At 40.5% G+C, this 19,907-nt stretch overlaps 1 protein-coding gene across 1 annotated transcript; it reads right to left on the bottom strand.

The window, feature by feature from the left end:
* Positions 1-1,850: 1,850 nt before the first annotated feature.
* Positions 1,851-17,911, bottom strand: LOC120064507 (charged multivesicular body protein 4b-like). The gene is made up of 5 exons (XM_039015127.1): positions 17,556-17,911; positions 7,386-7,563; positions 4,292-4,406; positions 3,631-3,760; positions 1,851-3,275 (listed from the first exon to the last, which is right to left on the bottom strand). Exons 1-5 carry the CDS (start codon positions 17,737-17,739, stop codon positions 3,220-3,222), a joined length of 663 nt encoding a protein of 220 aa, XP_038871055.1. The 5' UTR covers positions 17,740-17,911; the 3' UTR covers positions 1,851-3,219.
* Positions 17,912-19,907: the final 1,996 nt, after the last annotated feature.

Here is a 19,907-nt window from a genome sequence, read left to right as displayed (position 1 = left end):
AAGCTTTAACTTCCTGACTGATGTCTTGATATGTTGCTTCAATATACCCACATAATTTTCCTCCCTCGTGATGCCATCTATTTTGTGAAGTGCACCAGTCTCTCCTGCAGCAAAGCACCCCCACAACATGATGCTGCCACCTCCGTGCTTCACGGTTGTGATGGTGTTCTTCGGCTTGCAAGCCTCCCCCTTTTTCCTCCAAATATAACAATGGTCATTATGGCCAAACAGTTCTATTTTTCTTTCATCAGACCAGAGAACATTTCTCTAAAAAGTACGATCTTTGTCCCCATGTGCAGTTGCAAACCGTAGTCTGGCTTTTTTATGGCGGTTTTTGAGCAGTGGCTTCTTCCTTGCTGAGCAGCCTTTCAGGTGATGTTCATATAGGACTTGTTTTACTGTGGATATAGATACTTTTGTACCTGTTTCCTCCAGCATCTTCACAATGTCCTTTGCTGTTGTTCTGGGATTGATTTGCAATTTTCGCACCAAAGTACGTTCATCTCTAGGAGACAGAACGCGTCTCCTTCCTGAGTGGTATGACGGCTGCGTGGTCCCATGGTGTTAATACTTGCGTACTATTGTTTGTACAGATGAACGTGGTACCTTCAGGCATTTGGAAATTGCTCCCAAGGATGAATCAGACTTGTGGACATCTACAATTTTTTTCTGAGGTCTTGGCTGATTTCTTTTGATTTTCTCATGATGTCAAGTAAAGAGGCACTGAGTTTGAAGGTCGGCCTTGAAATACATCCACAGGTACACCTCCAATTGACTCAAATGATGTCAATTAGCCTATCAGAAACTTCTAAAGCCATGACATCATTTTCTGGACTTTTCCAAGCTGTTTAAAGGCACAGTCAACTTAGTGTATGTAAACTTCTGACCCACTGGAATTGTGATACAGGGAATTATAAGTGAAATAATCTGTCTGTAAACAATTGTTGGAAAAATGACCTGTGTCATGCAAAAAGTAGATGTCCTAACCGACTTAACGATAGTTTGTTAACAAGAAATTTGTGGAGTGGTTGAAAAACGAGTTTTAATGACTTCAATTGTAAATGAACATTAAATGATCTACCATAAGCCTCCTCCAACGTCATTTTAGAGAATATGGCAGTACGTCCAACCGGCCTCACAACCGCAGACCACGTGTAACCACGCCAGCCCAGGACCTCCACATCCGGTTTCTTCACCTGTGGGATCGTCTGAGACCAGCCACCTGGACAGCTGATGAAACTGAGGAGTGTTTTTGTCTGTAATAAATCCCCTTTGTGGGGGAAAAACTAAAGTGTTATTGGCTCCTTAGTGGGTGGGTTTTATGTCCTCCCAGGCCCACCCATGGCTGCGCCCCTGCCCAGTGATGTGAAATCCATAGATTAGGGCCTAATTAATTCATGTCAATTGACTGATTTCCTGTACTGTAACTCAGTAAAATCATTGAAATTGGTGCATGTTGCATTTACATTTTTGTTCAGTATACAATAATATAATTTATTCAAATGAGAACTTTTTAACTTGGGCCTTGTCAACAGAATTATTTATATTTGACAAAAATAAGGTAATTAAAACAGTACCACTGTAGTTCCCTTCCATTCCAAACAATAATACTTTTAGTATTTCGGTTAAAACATGGTACATGATCTCAGACTTTTTCAGCAGATGACTGTGGCCAAAGAATAGCCCTTGCCCAACCATAACCCTTGACCCAACACTTACTATTACATGAACCTTGGCCCTCTCAATAGCATTGATCTCATCACAAGCGCTTGCCATAACTCTGACCAACAGTTCTTGATAAAGGAATTCACAGATTTTCTTAGCTTAAAAAAAGGAAACAAACAGCGCACAACTTGGCAAAAGGTTTAATTTAGGTGTTCCATTAAAACAAGGGAAAGTTGTGATAGGCAGGGTAGGAAGACGGACCAAAGAAAAACAGGAACCGGATCACAAGGGACAGCCCTGTGTACAAACACACACGACCTATGGTATATCGGAGCATGTCAAACATAACATAATGCTGTCATACATTAGTTAATTTCCCCTTCTGAAGGTGGAATTTAGACAGAAAATAGACATTTGAAACATAGAAAATAAGAAATCTGAAGCAGCATGTCAAATCAGAAAGTAGTGGGGTAAGTTGACAAACTCAGGAAAGCCATAATGTTACATAAACCTCACTGCCTGTAATTTGGAGTCTGAATACAATCAATTTATTCTCGCTTCACACACACATCAAATGCCATTACTCTGAGAAGCCCAAACACCCCAATATATATTTTTTTAACCTCCTATAGTGTTAATGTTTCTTAAAGATGAAAATGAACAAACACTCACAGAGGTAGACATAATCTCACTCAGTCACTTCAGTTTGAACAGATACAGTATAGACATATTTGACGAGAAATGTCATTGTGTTTTCAAAATGTAACTAGTTGGTTAGGTTGTCACATCAAAGAAAGATAACCGTGTGAACCATCACCCAGGGAAGCATTTCAAGGATACCTTGTGGAGTTGCACTCATAGATATGTGCACGTTTGAAAGCCAGAGTATCTGGAAGTATATTCATGATATAGTTCAATAAATCCTGCCAAAATAAAATTTAAGACCAACACCAATAGCCCTAAAGATGGGAATCAAATTCTCCCCGCTGGACATAGCTATTAATAAATATCATGTACAATAGGTATATTTTAAGTGCATATTTTGATAAATGTATTAAATAACAGCGGATTGCCATGTGAACACATGACGCCAAAGGGATATTGTGCATCAACAACAAAAATGTATAAAGGGTATTGTAATATCTTCCAACGTATTGTCGCACTACACATGAAACGGTATGAGGTATTAGAATTTCTACATTGAAGCTTATTGTCAGTGTTGAGCAGTCATTTTTACACTTTCTTTTCAAAATATATTCTGTGCACTAAGATAAGGGGGGTGGAAGGAGTGAAGCAATGCTTTACAGAAGAGAACGAGTTGAGGGATTTAAAGAAAAACACTGTTTGGTCGCTCCAGAGATTTGGGGTTTTCAGTGGTCGAAGGTACAACATGCCATTGTCCCTCTTTAGGAGGCTGAGCTTGACAGTAAGCGAAAAGGTTGTCAAGTTTTTTTTAAAGTCTCCGTTTATTCAGACTTTTCCTATTCCTTCCTGAAACACATACCATAGAGTTCTTCTTTTCCACCTGTAGAAGGTATGGAGTAACAGCAGCGACTAGTTGGCGGCCCATGCCTCCAGGTCCTTCATGTCGTCCTCATCTTCCTCCTTGGCTGTAAGAATGAACCACATTCATTTGATAAAATTAGTTTACATTTTTTTTTTTTTATAATATATCTATTTTTTTTTTTTTTAAATCGGCCTATAAAGATTGACAAAAAAACTTTCAGGTTTGAATAGAAGTCAGGTAGCGTTACACTGATTGGCGAAATAGTGGTTGGAAACGGTAAAAACCTTCTACTACTGGGAAGACTACCGTTTACAGGTAGATGTTTTCAGAATAAGAAATGTGTGTGTGTGTAGACAGTATTTTATAATTTCAAATCAATTCCTGTCAGTGTACTTCAGAGACATGAGCTAGCATTAAAGCTGGCTAAGCTTTAGTGGCTAAGCCAATATATCCATTACCTGCTGGTCTTACAGGTAAGAATGTGGAGGGCACATTTGGCAGCGGTACATTCTCTGTGCCAGTGATTTCCAGGAGGTTTTTGTCTAGTTCCTCTTGTTCCAGTTCTTCCAATTCTGCTAAGAGATCATCCTACACAAAGAAAGAAAAATAATTAAGGGTTAGACAGGTTTATATGTCCAAATAAGATAAGGATACATTTCAAAACAACAACGACGAACGCCTTTAGTCTGATTCGGTATGGCAGTGGTTCCCAAAATTGGGGTGTCAGAAATGTCCAGTTGTTCAACTAGCCCATGTCAGCTAACGTTTTTTAACCCATTATGTTTGGGTCACACAGATATCACATGAACACACATAAGACATGGTAAAATGTGTAGAATTGCAGGAGCTTTAAAGCTGCAACATTTTCTCTCTGGCAACAAGAGCAGTGTGCAGTTTCTGTCATGGACAGAGCTTGTACCCATAGAAATAAACGTGGCGCAGGTTGCTGAGGTCGCATGGGATGCGAGGTGGGGGTTTGGGACTAAGCCAATAAATGACAATATCCATCCAGACCTTTGCCACCTAAGAAATGTGTGGTGTGACCAGACCTTCTCAAATGGGGAGGTTGAACAAGTTTGGGAAGCACTACGGTAAAGGAAACATCCTAGCTCAGCTTACCTCATCAAATTCCTCTCCGAACCCTACAGGTTTAGAAATAGCGTCAGAGATTTCTTGAGCCAGCTCCTGCTGCTCTGTGATGTCCTGCATTAAGTCGTCCACTTTGTCTATGTCCCTATGGGCAAAAACACAAAAGACCATTTAATAATTCATAGCAAATTCAGGAAAGAATAATAGTGTCATTTTGAACATTTTCTGGCAAAAGCCATTTTATGATATTACTACACCATAAGCTGAAATTATGCGAATCCCAAACATTTACATTGAAAAGATGTAGGATAGAGATATGGAAAATTAAAAATCAACCTCACTGCAGATATTTCTGGAAGTCACTTTGCATTCTGAATAATGAAGCGTGTATAATAAAGTGTGAAAATGCGTAACAGAGTGAACAAAACATTAGGAACACCTTCCTAATATTGAGTGGCACTCCTTTTTGCCCTCAGAACAGCCTAAATTTTTTCGGGGCATGGACTCTTCAAGGTGTCGAAAGCGTTCCACAGGGATGCTAGCCCATGTTGACTCCAATGCTTGGCTGGATGTCCATTGGGTGGTGGACTATTCTTGATACACACGGGAAACTGTTGAGTGCGAAAACCCCAGCCACGTTAGGGTTCTTGACACACTCAAAAGGCACTTAAATCCTTTGTTTTGCCCATTCACACCCCGAATGGCACACATACACAATCCATGTCAAGGCAAAAAAAATCCTTCTTTATGTCTCTACTGACTAAGCCCTGTCTAAGCCAGGGGAGGGGGTTCTACTAAGCTATATGGAATTGTTTTAAGAAGGTCATACCATTTAGCTATTTGATTTAGAATTTAAAAATATATATAAAACAATTATTTGATCAATTACATTAGGCCTTACTATTAGCCCCTACAAACACAATGAGTAACAGATTCACTACATAGAACAACAGTCCCCCAAAATAATAACAAAGACGTTTGTTCTCAAGTGTGTCCTATAGCTATTAGCCCCTACAAACACAATGAGTAACAGATTCACTACATAGAACAACAGTCCCCCAAAATAATAACAAAGACGTTTGTTCTCAAGTGTGTCCTATAGCTGAGGAACATACATTTTTCTTTTTACATGTATTTAACCCCTTATTCTTTGCACTAAACTTTTTCCATATTAATCCATTCTTCTTTTTTTTTTTACTGGTACCGGGGAAACTTCAGACGAGTCTTGTGAGGCGTCCTACAGCAAAACAACAGGCATGTTTGTGAGAGTCGCACCTTTCATATTAGTGTGTAGCCCAAACTGTTTGGACGATACAGACAGAAGTTGGCAGATCGGCTGTATCGACTTCAGAAGAGGCCCAAGATGCTTGCGAGGGTTGTAGAGCAAAAGGAACACCATAGTGTTTGTGAGAGTCTCATCTTTCCATAGAGGGGTCATAATAGTTTATAGGCCAAACCAGTCGGACACTACATACGATTTTGTGAGAAGACCAATTTTCGGGATGTCTCATGGTCTGACAAACACCACTCCAGCTCTGGCACGTTTCACCGCAGATGCGGAAGTGCGACATCGGCGGATGTGGGGTGGATTGAGACGCAGCCAATGCAAAAAAACGAATATCTTTAGCTTTAACTGACATAATTGTTTCATTTTGATTATGCTAATTAGATTTCCGTGGCAGAAATCGACTCTAGGGGTTTAACCTGTCTCCTCCCCTTCATCTACACTGATTGAAGTGGATTTAACAGGTGCCATCAATAAGGGATCATAGCATTCACCTGGTCAGTCTATGTCATGGAAAGAGCAGTTGCTCCTAATGTTTTGTACACTCAGTATGTACCATTGACTTGCATTGGAATTGTGAAGCAAATTATAAAAAGTTTGCATTTGAAACAATGGCCAGGTAAACAAAACCAAAGCATTGGTTACTTTCATACCTGGTCCATAGACTGCTCACAGGGTAATTAAGTCAATATGTAATTTTGTAATTTGGGTGAAGTATCCCTTTAAAAATTGGCAGTTCTTTAAAACAGAATCGCCTAATAGCAGGAACAGCACCATCTTGTGGTAATAACAGGATGTAGGATGGGACATAAACCCAACAACTTCAATGACTCATTTCTCTGAATAGGGGAAAAAAATGTAGCGCCACAAAATTCACTGAAAATACATGACATAGGATGAAGAAACAATACTCCGAGCCGCAGCTCCATACTACTTGTCAAACAGAGAACTGATACTATATACTCGTTGTTAGGGTGGGATTGGTTTGGGGGGGGGGGGGTCCGTCGATGGCTTTTTACCACTTCTTTGGACTCCTTGTCTCACTCATTAGCTAGGTTTCTGCATTAAAAAAATATGAAAATGTTCCCACTAGTGATGTGTTTCCATCAAATTGACTTGTTGCAGATAAAAGGCTGTGCATGAGGACGTAGCGCACTTAAAAATTACTTTTACGATTAAAGTTAAATGGGTTTCATTGCATATTCAAGGTTTAGTCACACACACAAAAAATCCTAGACAAACGTGAAGTAGAACATTAATGTTGGCCTAGGTCAGAGGCACCTCAGAGGTGTGTGTGTGTGCGCCAAGGTTATTATAGTTATGTTTAAATTAGTTTTTATTTCTATTCAAAATTCTGTTAAGTTTCAGTAAGTTTTCAAGCCTGATTTAATAGTTTGTATTTAGTTTGAGTTTTAATTACATTTCTATTTTATTCTTATACTATTTAGTTTTTAGTTTTAGAGTTAGAGTTAGGGAAAGAAATTAGCAGATTTCTTCCCTGTTAGCTAGTGATAGCTGGTGATAGTGATGCAGAAGCTAAGCCTATCTCCTGGCAGCATTTACCTGCCAGATTCAGAAGCTTGCAAACCCCATTAGAAAACAAAATTGCTTGAAAACCACATTCGATTTTTGCCAAAAGTTTAGAGGAAAAAAATCTACAGCTGAACATAATCCATGATGGTTTAAATTTAATTTAGTTTGAGTCAAAATTAAGTTTCAGTATAGTTTTAGTTTTTCAAAACAGGTTTGTAAATTATTTTCTTTCAGTTTTACGAAATAGTTTTTTTCAGTTTATTATAATAATAATAATAATAATAATAATGTGACGGTGGCCCTTACATGTTTTCATGGGCTGCCTTCATGGCCTTGGCGGCAAAGCCCATGTTCTTCAGCACTTCGGTGTTGGTGTTGGCGTTCTCTAGCGCCTCCCTCTGGAACTCAATGGTGGACAGCGTGCCGTCGATCTGGCCCAACTGTTGCTCGTACCGCTTTTTCCGTTTCAAGGCCTGCAGAGCAGCTGGATGCAAGAGGAGAGGAAGGAGAAGCGACTGTGAGAGGTTGTGGGATGGGAATACTAATGGAGCAGAAAAGCCCTAAAGCACTGCAAGAGGAAATAGAAAATCTAACGTTGTTGTTCAACTGACTCGTTTCTTTGGTTGGTTTTGGCTAAGTCAGTATTCACTGGGTGACCATGTATAAGCTTACAATAAGAAGGCTTACACAAGCTTATAATATGTACTTAATTGAGGTGAGACAGGCTGAAGTATATTAGACGTGATAAGATGGTGTTACTTTGTAGCTTGTAGATTTCTGCATCACATCTTATTTGATTGAGCACATCTGTCACTCCAGACAGTTTAAATAAAAATGCTGAAAGTACTTTTTGAACACACCATTTTCCTGCTACATTTTTGACCAAAAATGATACAAAATGTGTATTATGTCTTACTGTCCTGTGGCTTCAGCTTGCTTCTGTTTTTTGGGTTAAGCTAAGCTACTCCATAAACATAGGCTAGATAGCATACTGACATGTCAGGGACATCACCTGATGTGCAAATATTTCCTACCACCAGCTTCACTACCACCCCATATAGTCCACTCAAGCATGTGGTTACCTATCATTTAGCCTCAGTTCCGTGCTTCCTGCATGCATGTTAATTCGGACGAGACTTAGGAGAATGGTAACGCGAGACTACCAATCATTAAGCACCGAAAGAATCAACTCTATTGATTATCTGAACAGTCCCATAGTTTGAAGGACTGCGTGAGCTAGACTGTATAACAGCTCCATCAAAAGTTCCCTTAGAGAGAGAGAAGCAGAACCATGGAAATCGACCATCCAAGATCGGTTACAGCTTAATCGCATTTCTAGAACAAAACTGAGGCGTGTGTGTGTGTGTGTCTATTTCTATTGCTTTAATGTTGTTTTACTATCTGACAGAGCGTAGGCCTCTCTTTTACTGCACACAACCTAATCTTGTTATGTGTCAAGTCTAATAACCACGCCAATCATAGCTGCTCTACTATTACTCCTCAACAATGTTTGGCCTGTTGAGGGGAAAGGGTCCAAAGTTGCAATTGTGCCCCTTGAGTTACACGCAGTGGCGGGCAGGGTGGCCCATTGATTTTCAATTAATCCTAGGCAGGGGGGCTCTGCGGTGCTCGTGCCTGTGGAAGCCACTCAGCTGAGGGCGGAGAAAATAGTACGGGCTTTGAGCGCGACAAAATACGCCTACCTTGTGTAGAGACCAGCGATCCCGTTTGTTGTCAGCTCGAATGTTGGTCATTAAAACATTGTTTGATTGGTTGTCAAGATGAACTCCGCTCATTAATCAACCATGCGCTGCAGCCGCTTAAGACTCCGCTAATTAAATCTTTAGGCGCTGTGCCAGAGGCGCAGCTTACCGGAGATGGCACCACGAACCGCGCCGCTTGCAAAACTGCTTGCGTTTAGCCGCCCTACTCCCATTGAAGTTTATGAGACCTTCGCCGTTTACCGCGGCCCATCTGTAAGCCCCTATCTGGTTTATTCTCTATTATTGAAGCGGCGCCGTCTTTGACCAAATCACAGTAGAAAATGTAGCCTGTGTGGTGATACCTCAGCACATACATCCAACTTGCCCACGCTAGCTAGCTGGCTAACTATCAGTTTACAGAGTCACATTTAACAATACAAATCATTGTTTTGTAATCTAATTTTAGATTCATAATTTATCTTGCATGTAAATTGGTTTTTATGCATGCTTATGGTGTTATAGCGATTCACTTTTTGCATGCCGATAATGTTCATTTTGTCGCCGTGGTCACTGGCGGTTGCCGCTCGTGCGTTAAACAATGATGTACATATAAACCCTGGATTTCTGATGCTATGTATGGCCAATGATAGGCTTTGAAACCACCGGTCATTCATATTGGCACTCCCGGGAAGGAGCAGTCCTCTATCAGAATTCTAGAATAATTATATGTTAAGGACAAAATTACATATTTAAAAAAATGTATTGTGGGGACAGTAACATTAGTACATGATACTTTAAGGAAAATGTTTTATTTTTATGTTAAACTCAAATAATATAATTTTAAAGTATGCATTAATTAAGGTGTATGTAATAGAATAAATGTGGCAATAACAAATGTAGACATTAATGAATGCATTTCTATAGCTTCCACGACGGTGGGGGAGTGTCAAGGTGGAGGCGCTGTGGCTTCAAAACAGCGCCTCCTTTTTATCATCTAGTGTAATATACACTACCTTTCAAAAGTTTGGGGTCACTTAGAAATGTCCTTGTTTTTGAAAGAAAAGCAATTTTTTGTCCATTAAAATAACATCAAATTTATCAGAAATACAGTGTAGACAATGTTAATGTTGTAAATTATTATAATAGCTGGAAACAGCAGATTTTTTATGGATCTACATAGGCGTACAGAGGCCCATTATCAGCAACCATCACTCCTGTGTTCCAATGGCACGTTGTGTTAGCTAATCCAAGTTTATCATTTTAAAAGGCTAATTGATCATTAGAAAACCCTTTTGCAATTATGTTAGCACAGCTGAAAACTGTTGTTCTGATTAAAGAAGCAATAAAACTGGCCTTGTTTAGACTAGTTGACCAGTCTCAACGTCAACAGTGAAGAGGCGACTCCGGGATGCTGGCCTTCTAGGCAGAGTTCCTCTGTCCAGTGTCTGTGTTCTTTTGCCCATCTTAATCTTTTATTTTTATTGGCCAGTCTGAGATATGGCTTTTTCTTTGCAACTCTGCCTAGAAGGCCAGCAACCCGGAGTCGCCTCTTCACTGTTGACGTTGAGACTGGTGTTTTAAGGGTACTATTTAATGAAGCTGCCAGTTAAGGACTTGTGAGGCGTATGTTTCTCAAACTAGACACGCTAATGTCCTTGTCCTCTTGCTCAGTTGTGCACCGGGGCCTCCCACTCCTCTTTCTATTCTGGTTAGAGCCAGTTTGCGCTGTTCTGTGAAGGGAGTAGGGCAAGTGGAGTAAGGAAAATGGCGTCCCTTGAGAAGTCAAGAACAAGATGTCAGGAGAAGTGCAGTATTATCATAAGGAGACGTACAGTGTATTCAGACCCCTTGACTTTTTCCAATTTGTTACGTTACAGCCTTATTTAAAAAAAATCAACACACAATATTTTTTTTATGTTTGCAAAATGTATTTAAAAAAACGGAAATATCACATTTACATAAGTTGTCATACCCTTTACTCAGTACTTTGTTGAAGCACCATTGGCAGCGATTACAGAGTCATCTGGTATGGGTATGACACTACAAGCTTGGCACACCTGTATTTGGGGAGTTTCTCCCATTCTTCTAACATTTGATTGGATTTGAGATCCTCTCAAGCTCTGCCAGGTTGAATGGGGAACATCGCTGTACAACTATTTTCAGGTCTCTCCAGAGATGTTCGGTCAAGTTCAAGTCCAGGCTCTGGCTGGGCCACAAGGACATTCAGAGACTTGTCTCCAAGCCACTCCTGTGTTGTTTTGGCTATGTGCTTAGGGTCGTTGTCCTGTTGGAAAAAATAAAAACTTCGCCCCAGTTTTCATCAAGGATCTCTCTGTACTTTGCGCCGTTAATCTTTCTCTCGGTCATGACTAGTCTACCAGTCCCTGCCCCTGAAAAACATCCCCACAGCATGATGCTGCTATCACCATGCTTCAAAGTAGGGATGGTGCCAGGTTTCCTCCAGACGTGCCGCTTGGCATTCAGGCCAAAGAGTTCAATCTTGGTTTCATCAGACCAGAGAATCTTGTTTCTCATGGTTTGAGAGTCTTTAGGTGCCTTTGCCTTTTACTAAGGAGTGGCTTCCGGCTGGCCCCCTACCATAAAGGCCTGACTGGTGGAGTGCTGCAGAGATGGTTGTCCTTCTGGAAGGTTCTCTCATCTCCACAGAGAAACTCTGGAGCTCTGTCAGAGTGACCATCGTGTTCTTGGTCACCTCCCTGACCAAAGGCCCTTCTCCCTCGATTGCTCAGTTTGTCCGGGTGGTCGGCTCTAGAAAGAGTCTTGGTGGTTCCAAATGTTTTCAATTTAAAAATGGAGGCCACGGTGTTCTTTGAGACCATCAATGCTGCAGACATTTTGTTGGACCCTTCTCGGAGCTCTACGGACAATTCCTTCAACCTCATGGCTTGGTTTTTGCTCTGACATGCACTGTCCACTGTGGGACCTTTATGTAGACAGGTATATTTCTTTCCAAATCATGTCCAATCAATTGAATTTACCACAGGTGGACTCCAATCAAGTTGTAGAATCACCTCAAGGATGATCAATGGAAACAGGATGCAGGGTCTGAAAACGTATGTAAATTATATATATTTTTTAAATTTCATACATTTGCAAAGATTTTTAAAAACCTGTTTTTGCTTTGTCATTATGAGGTATTGCATGTAGATTAGGGGAAAAAATGTATTGAATCACTTTTGGAATAAGGCTGTAACATACTCTTGGAATACGGAGGAGGAATGGAGGGGGAAAAAGAGAGGCAGAGGAGGTTGAAGAGAGGGAGGAAGAGGGTGTACTTCAAGTCAGTTAAAATGGTGAAAAAAAGGGAGATGGTTTGTTAAAAGAAGAATAGTAGAAAGTGTAAGTAGAGTGAGCTGTACGCCGGATCGAAGACGGGGGGAGAAATGGAAGTGAGTGAGGGCAGAAGGTTTGGTGGGTGAGAAGTTCTCGAAACCCGAGTCCTGCACCGAGGGTCTGGATAAAGACGAGCCTGTAACGGTCAGTGTAAAAAAATTTTTTTTAAGTGTACCCTTGCCTTTTGGCTGATCCATTGCGGTTTCAGGGTGGGCAAAACAGGGTTGTTGTTGTGGAATCGGTGAAGGTAACCAATAGTGGCCTGGTGATAATTGTTTGTGTTTCTGCTGGTCAGAGGGAGCAGGCACATCGCGTTAAACGAATGCGGATAAGATATGTGAATTGTTTTGCTCTCAAGAAAAGGGCGCCATTGAAAATAGATTACTGGGAGTAGCGGTAAATGTGAAAGTTGACCAACTGAAGGGGAAGATTTCCGGTGTTTGTGATGCTCGTCATTTGGTGCGATGCAGACGGGGTGGCATGAGTGGTGAAACAGAAGAGTTGTTGTCTGTTCTTTTGAGTTTTGATGTTCTATAAGTTATCCTGTATGAGCTTTTGTGCCGAATACATTACGTTGTTACAGGTATCAAGCTTATGGGCATGTGGCAGCAGTGTGTAGGAGAGAGGTTCCTAGATGTGAGAAGTGTGCAGAAGGGCATGAGACAAAGGAATGTGTAGCATTGGGGAAAGTAGTGGTAAGTGTTAATTTTAGGGGTGGAAAACGCTGCACACTGCTGCTCATGCTCCCAGGTGATATTTATTTATAACAATGTTTCGACCCTTAGGTCTTCATCAGGCATCCATATCCCACGTGGGGGTGGAAGGTCCTATATATAGGGGCAGTACACAGTGACATCACTTCCTGAAACAGGAGGTACAAAATGTATAACACAGGTTCACAATATTAATTGTTTGAATTAAACATTCAATGCATCAAAACATATGATCATAAACAAGAAGCGTGATCAATATTTACAGTAATATACATCCACATACAATATTCAATTGGTATGGTATTTGTTGAATTTTAAAAAACAATCTCTATTGTGACATACAGCAGGTCAGCCACCAGAGGGAGACTCGTTGAGGCCTGGTTACAGACGGAGTATACATCACGAGGCGATGGCTCCCTCTGCTGGACGTGCCAGGTCTAGACGGGCTCTCCGGCCAGGACTAATTGGGGCTGATTGTGGTTGGTGAGTAATCAAGGGCTGATTGCAGCACACGGGAGAAGGGACTGGGGGAAGAAAGGTTACTCCCGTATAGTTGGGGACGGTTCCAGAGGTAAAAGGAGGGAGTTCAGGTTTTGTTCCCCACAGGATACAGCAAGACCCAGAAGACGGTATCCCGGAGAGGGTTTCATGGGGGAGACCTATTCTTTTCTTTTGGTTTATTATTAAAATAAACACTCTTGAAACCGAGCTAATCCTACTCTGTCCATGTCTGATCTGTGTAAACGTTTTGACCAAACCCCCTGGTCTGCCACACTATACAGCAAATAAATTAATTAAAAATCCTACAATGTGATTTTCTGGATTTTTTTTCTCATTTTGTCTGTCATAGTTGAAGTGTACCTATGATGAAAATTACAGGCCTCTCTCATCTTTTTAAGTGGGAGAACTTGCACAATTGGTGGCTGACTAAATACTTTTTTGCCCCACTGTATATACACACACTACCGGTCAAAGGTTTTAGAACACCTACTCATTCAAGGGTTTTTCTTTATTTTAACAATTTTCTACATTGTAGAATAATAGTGAAGACATCAAAACAATAAAATAACATATGAAATCATGTAGTAACCACAGAGAAGGAAAAGCAGCCAACAAGTGCTCAGCATATGTGGGAACTCCTTCAAGACTGTTGGAAAAGCATTCCAGGTGACGCTGGTTGAGAGAATGTCAAGAGTGAGCAAAGCGGTCATCAAGGCAAAGGGTGGCTATTTGAAGAATCTCAAATATAAAATATATTTTGATTTGTTTAACACTTTTTTGGTTACTACATGATTCCATGTGTTATTTCATAGTTTTGATGTCTTCACTATTATTCTACAGTGTAGAAAATTGTAAAAAGAAAATAAAAACCCTTGAATGAGTAGGTGTTCTAACATTTTTGATCGGTAGTGTATATTTAATTATTATTTTCAAGCAAAGTATAAGGGAGTTATACTCCAGTCTAGTAAGTGGTGGTAATGCAACATTTATTGGATGCCAACTGCCATTAAACCTCAATGAAGAAAAGTTCGACATCATTGTGAAGGCGGCAAATAGATTTCTGGATCTCCAGGATTTAACAGACAAAATGTTGCAGGGAGTACTGAATGAAAAGGTATTTATTTAACTCTAATTTTACCAGGTAAGTTGACTGAGAACACATTCTCATTTACAGCAACGACCTGGGGAATAGTTACAGGGGAGAGGAGGGGGGATGAATGAGCCAATTGTAAGCTGGGGATGATTAGGTGACCGTGATGGTATGAGAGCTAGATTAGGAATTTAGCCAGAACACTGGGGTTAACATCCCTACTCTTACGATAAGTGCCATGGGATCTTTAGTGACCACAGAGTCAGGACACCCGTTTAACGTACCATCTGAAAGACGGCATGCTACACAGGGCAATGTCCCAAATCACTGCCCTAGGGCATTAGGATATATTTTTAGACCAGAGGAAAGGGTGCATCCTACTGGTCCTCCAACACCACTTCCAGCAGCATCTGGTCTCCCATCCAGGGACCTACCAGGTTCCCCCCTCCCAGGTTCCTGAGCCTGTGTAGTAGAGGTCGACTGGCATGGCCGATTAATTAGGGCCGATTTCAAGTTTTCATAACAAATCGCTAATCGGCATTTTTGGACGCCGATTATGGCCGATTACATTGCACTCCACGAGGAGACTGCATGGCAGGCTGACCACCTGTTACGCGAGTGCAGCAAGGAGCCAAGGTAAGTTGCTAGCTAGCATTGGCATTCTGTGCAAGTAGAGTCAGGGTATATGCAGCAGTTTGGGCCGCCTGGCTCGTTGCGAACTGTGTGAAGACCATTTCTTCCCAACAAAGACTAATTCATTTGCCAGAATTTTACATAATTATGACCTAACATTGAAGGTTGTGCAATGTAACAGCACTATTTAGACTTATGGATGCCACCCGTTTGATAAAACACGTAACGGTTCCGTATTTCACTGAAAGAACAAACGTTTTGTTTCTAAATGATCGTTTCTGGATTTGACCATATTAATGACCTAAGGCTCGTATTTCTGTGTTCATTATATTATAATTAAGTCTATGATTTGATGTTTGATAGAGCAGTCTGACTGAGCGGTGGTAGGCAGCAGCAGGCTCGTAAGCATTCATTCAAACAGCACTTTCCAATGCTTGAAGCACAGCGCTGTTTATGACTTCAAGCCGATCAACTCCCGAGATTAGGCTGGCAATACTAAAGTTCCTATTAGAACATCCAATAGTCAAAGGTATATGAAATACGAATTGTATAGAGAGAAATAGTCCTATAAAAACAACAACCTAAAATGTCTTAACTGGGAATATTGAAGACTCATGTTAAAAGGAACCACAGACTTTCATAGATTCTCATGTTCTGAGCAAGGAACTTAAAACGCTAGCTTTTTTTACATGGCACATATTGCACTTTTACTTTCTTCTCCAACACTGTGTTTTTGCATTATTTAAACCAAATTGAACATGTTCAATTATTTATTTGAGACTAAATAGATTTTTATTAAGTTAAAATAAAAGTGTTCATTCAGTATTGTTGTAATTGTCATTATTACACACACACAAATATTGGCCGATTAATCGGTGTTGAAAAATCATAGAAATCGGTCGACCTCTACTGTGTAGGGACCTGAATATACATTTAAATCCAACTGAAGGAGTAGTTTTTTGTTTGAAATTCAGGGTAGTAGCATGAATTTGGTTAGTGTTTTGGTAATCAGTATGAGTTTTATTCATCCAAAATATATTTTACTACCCTGTACAGTAGGTGGCGGCAATACACCTTATAAGTTTAGTCTGCCAAATCAAATTTATTGGGCACATACACAGGACCATGTCATCCATGACATGATGTACAACATCAGGGGCCATGAAATGGCTTCAGAGTAGGCTGGACAATAGAACGAGTCAAAATTCACCCAAGGCTGAAAAAATGGCAAAATAACATTGGCTAAGCTGGAACACTAGCGCGAGCCCATAGCAAATTAATGGAATCGAATGTTCGCAGAGCCTGTTTTGCCTAAATGGCACCAAAAAAAATGTAGCCCTTTTTATTTAACCACTACAATCTGTTCCTAGGACGAAACTGAAAAAAATAAAAACTTGTGTTGAAGGTAAACATCCGCACCTCAATGGCGCCAAGTGTGACTATTTCTGGTCTAGCGACCGATGACAGCAGAGTACGCTGCCCAATCTTATCTAATTAGAAAGAGGAGATTATCCTGATAAAAATAGTGTCCGACTTGAAAAAAAATCTAAATATACACATTGTGAGATATTTGGCTAAATATACCAGCATGCCTCTCCATAGGAAAACAATGGGGGGAGCTCAGTGTTCCAATGGCAAAAGGTATTTTGGGGCTAGCGTTTGATACATACGCTGCCCAGCCTTACATAATTAGAAAGAGGAGATTCTCATGATTAAAATGGTGTTCAGTTTGAACAAAAAAAATCTAAATATACACATTGCGAGATATTTGGCAAAATAGACAAGCATACCTATTTTCCCTATAGGAAACAATGGGATGACCTCAGCATTCCATGAGTCATTTTTTGTTGTTGTTTACATTTTAACTACCAGCAACGTGGGCAGGTCTCATTGCCAACATTAGTAAAGCAAGCATTGTGACGTGACACAATAGGCTGGGAATAGAACCTAAGGAAGGCAAGTTAGTGCCACTGTACTCAATATAACTAATAGGAGCTGGCAGGGTGAAACATGCCCTAAAATAAGGCCTGTTTTTTCGTGATTACTTCAAAAATACGGCTAGCAGCTGGGACATAAGGTAATATTATGAAACTGGGCTCCACCTCGGATGCAATTAAGTCGTTTTTTTTTGTCAGAAAACGGCATTGTGTCCAGCCTATTTAGAGAAGTAACGCTAGTACAGTAGGCTACATAGCTATATAACGTAGGCTAGCTAGCTACTAACCTATAAATAAAACAGCAATATTTTTACGTTATCAAATCAGTAAGATATTTAACCACCTGGCATATTGCTCAATAATTGGCAACCTACCATACTCGGCTAGATAGCTAGCTACAGGCTCACACACAGGCTTGAAGTTAGCAGTTAGCGTTAGCTAAAACTAACTCGCTAACTATCAACTTCCTTCTTCCTGTCAAGTTGTTGGCTAACAAGCGAGCCAGACAGCTAATACATTAAGAGCGCATCTCTGATAGGTCTCACCTCTTTTATTTTTTGTGCCATTCTTTTTCGCAGTGAGGAGTTCCTGGTCAATCTTTTTCTCCAAAAATTCCTGTTTCTTCGTCAACATTTCCTCTGTGTCTCGAAGTCGCTGAATCGCCTCCTGAGGGCTAGTCATTTTATCCCCTTTACCTCCAGTGCCAAATAACTTCCCGAACAAAGACATATTTGCGCTAAATAACAACAATGATTTATACTACACGTGCTATACCGTAGCAATTAACAGAATTCAACAAATGTTAGAAACTAGTCTCGTATCTTTTCACTCGCACAGCTGAACTGATGTTGTTGATATTTCTTCTTGGTCTTTCTGACCAGGCCAGAGATACTGTATTAGAGAGAATTCCTATCTAGAAGCACGGTTTCGACTGCTCCTACAGTCTTGCTTTGGTACTGCAGTTTAACTGACGCCCGGCTCAGAAAGACAAATAGAAAGACAGACGGCCACATAGAGAAGTGGAGGGCAGTGTTCTGTCTTTTTTTGTGTTTTTTCTTAGAGAAAAATCAGTATACATATAAGAAGTATACAAACAGACAATGATAACATACGCTAGGGGGTACAACAAATGACAGATTCTACAAAGACCTTAAAAGATGCACACATTGATTTGTTTTAACAGCTTTCTTATTAGAATAATGTATAATGGTCTTAATGTGCTGCTCGAATTCCTTATAGAAAACACAGGGCAGTGTTCTGTCATTATGCACTAGTGATGTGCGGGTTGACTCATAACTAGGCTGGACACATGACATTTTTAACAACGCTTTTTCTGAATATTAATTATTCATTGAATCTGCCATGAAGCCCAGTTTCATAATACTATCATATGTCCCAACTGCTTGCTGTTTGAAGTAGTTGCAAAAAAAACAGGCCTTATTTTAGGGTAATATGCCAGCTCCTATTAGTTCAAAAGAGCACATTATTACTTAAAGCATTTTAGCAACATGAAATCTTATTCAAATCTGATCATATACAACCCCCAGGAAGAATGACGTTTTTAAAAACAGTTTCTGACAAGTGAGCACTTAGATAATGTCATTTTCACAGATTCTTAGAATGTTTGGGAATTACTTATACTGAGGCGTTTGTGAAAATTCTATAGCAATTCAGAGTGGTAAAGCGGACGTGCGTTTGGACAATTAAATGCAGTAAATAAAACGGAATAAAAACATCTGTCTCGTCCAGGACCAGAGTCTACGCAGACAGGTGCGCCATAGCCAATCAGAGCTACAGTAGGACTTTATTTTCCACACAGGCCTGCCATCATTCACTTTGAACTGGACTGTGTGTTTACAGGCAGTTGCAACAGCGCGACTTTAGATCATTAGAACACATTCGCCAAAAAATACACCAGAATGGATTTCTGCAAATATGTCAATACCACTTGAGAGTCCTCTTACATTTGGGAACTTTACAGTCCTATTGATCAAACAACCATGAAAAGGTAGTCTCTCTCAGTTATGCACATCAACAACAAAAAGATCAACAACTAATGCTAGCCAGAGAAAGATGAGCTAAAATCTAACGAAGGAACATTAGATAAACCCTCTCAAACTTTTTTCAGTTAGTTGGCCGTCAAAATTGCACTGATAAACGATGAGGAATTGTAGCCTGCTCGTCCTTCTGCAGCTTGCCTGCTAACAATGCATGCTTGTACCAACCAAGCACCTAAAGCTAACTGGCTGAAGTTGGCTAGCTTGCTAGCTAGATATTTCCAGACAAATGATCGAACGTCTCACTCTGACCATTTTACTCACCCTAGCAGAGCTGGTTAGGCTATCTACAAGTTATCGTTTGTAACTAACTATTAATTTCGCTCTGGTATCAGTCGTTGATAAGCAAACAATCAAACTTTACTCGGTGTGGTGGCGGTTGCGTCACAGATGTTAGGTGATAGTGATGGAGAAGAAAGTGAAGCAAGTATAGGGCATAGCAATACAAATAAAGGGGGGAGTAGGTAAGAGACAAATAAAGCGGGAGAGAGAGGGATTAGGGGTTTGAAGGGGAGCGAGAGGTTTATGGAGGTGGTGATGAAGAAGAAGAAAAGGACGTTTGAGGAAAGCAACATAGTTTCCAATGCCAGCGTCAGTTCGGAGGTAGAGAGTGCCAAGGAAGGGCAAGACAAGTCTTGAGGGGAGAATGGAGGAGAGGAGGAGCATAAGATGATTCTGAAGTTTAGGGAGGAAGGGGGAGATGGAGCGATGAGTCCAATAAGGTTGACGGCTGTGATAAAAGAGTTGATCGGGGAAGTTGTCAATGATAAAGTGTTAAGAGACGGGAGCTTGTTGGTGCTGTGATGTGATTAGGGTAGATATCCAGGCTATTCAGTTACA

The sequence above is a fragment of the Salvelinus namaycush genome, chromosome 2 (assembly GCF_016432855.1).
Source record: "Salvelinus namaycush isolate Seneca chromosome 2, SaNama_1.0, whole genome shotgun sequence".
NCBI lineage: Eukaryota > Metazoa > Chordata > Actinopteri > Salmoniformes > Salmonidae > Salvelinus > Salvelinus namaycush.
The sequence above is the reverse complement of the archived record's forward strand: the minus strand, read 5'-3'. Positions and strand labels throughout refer to the sequence as shown.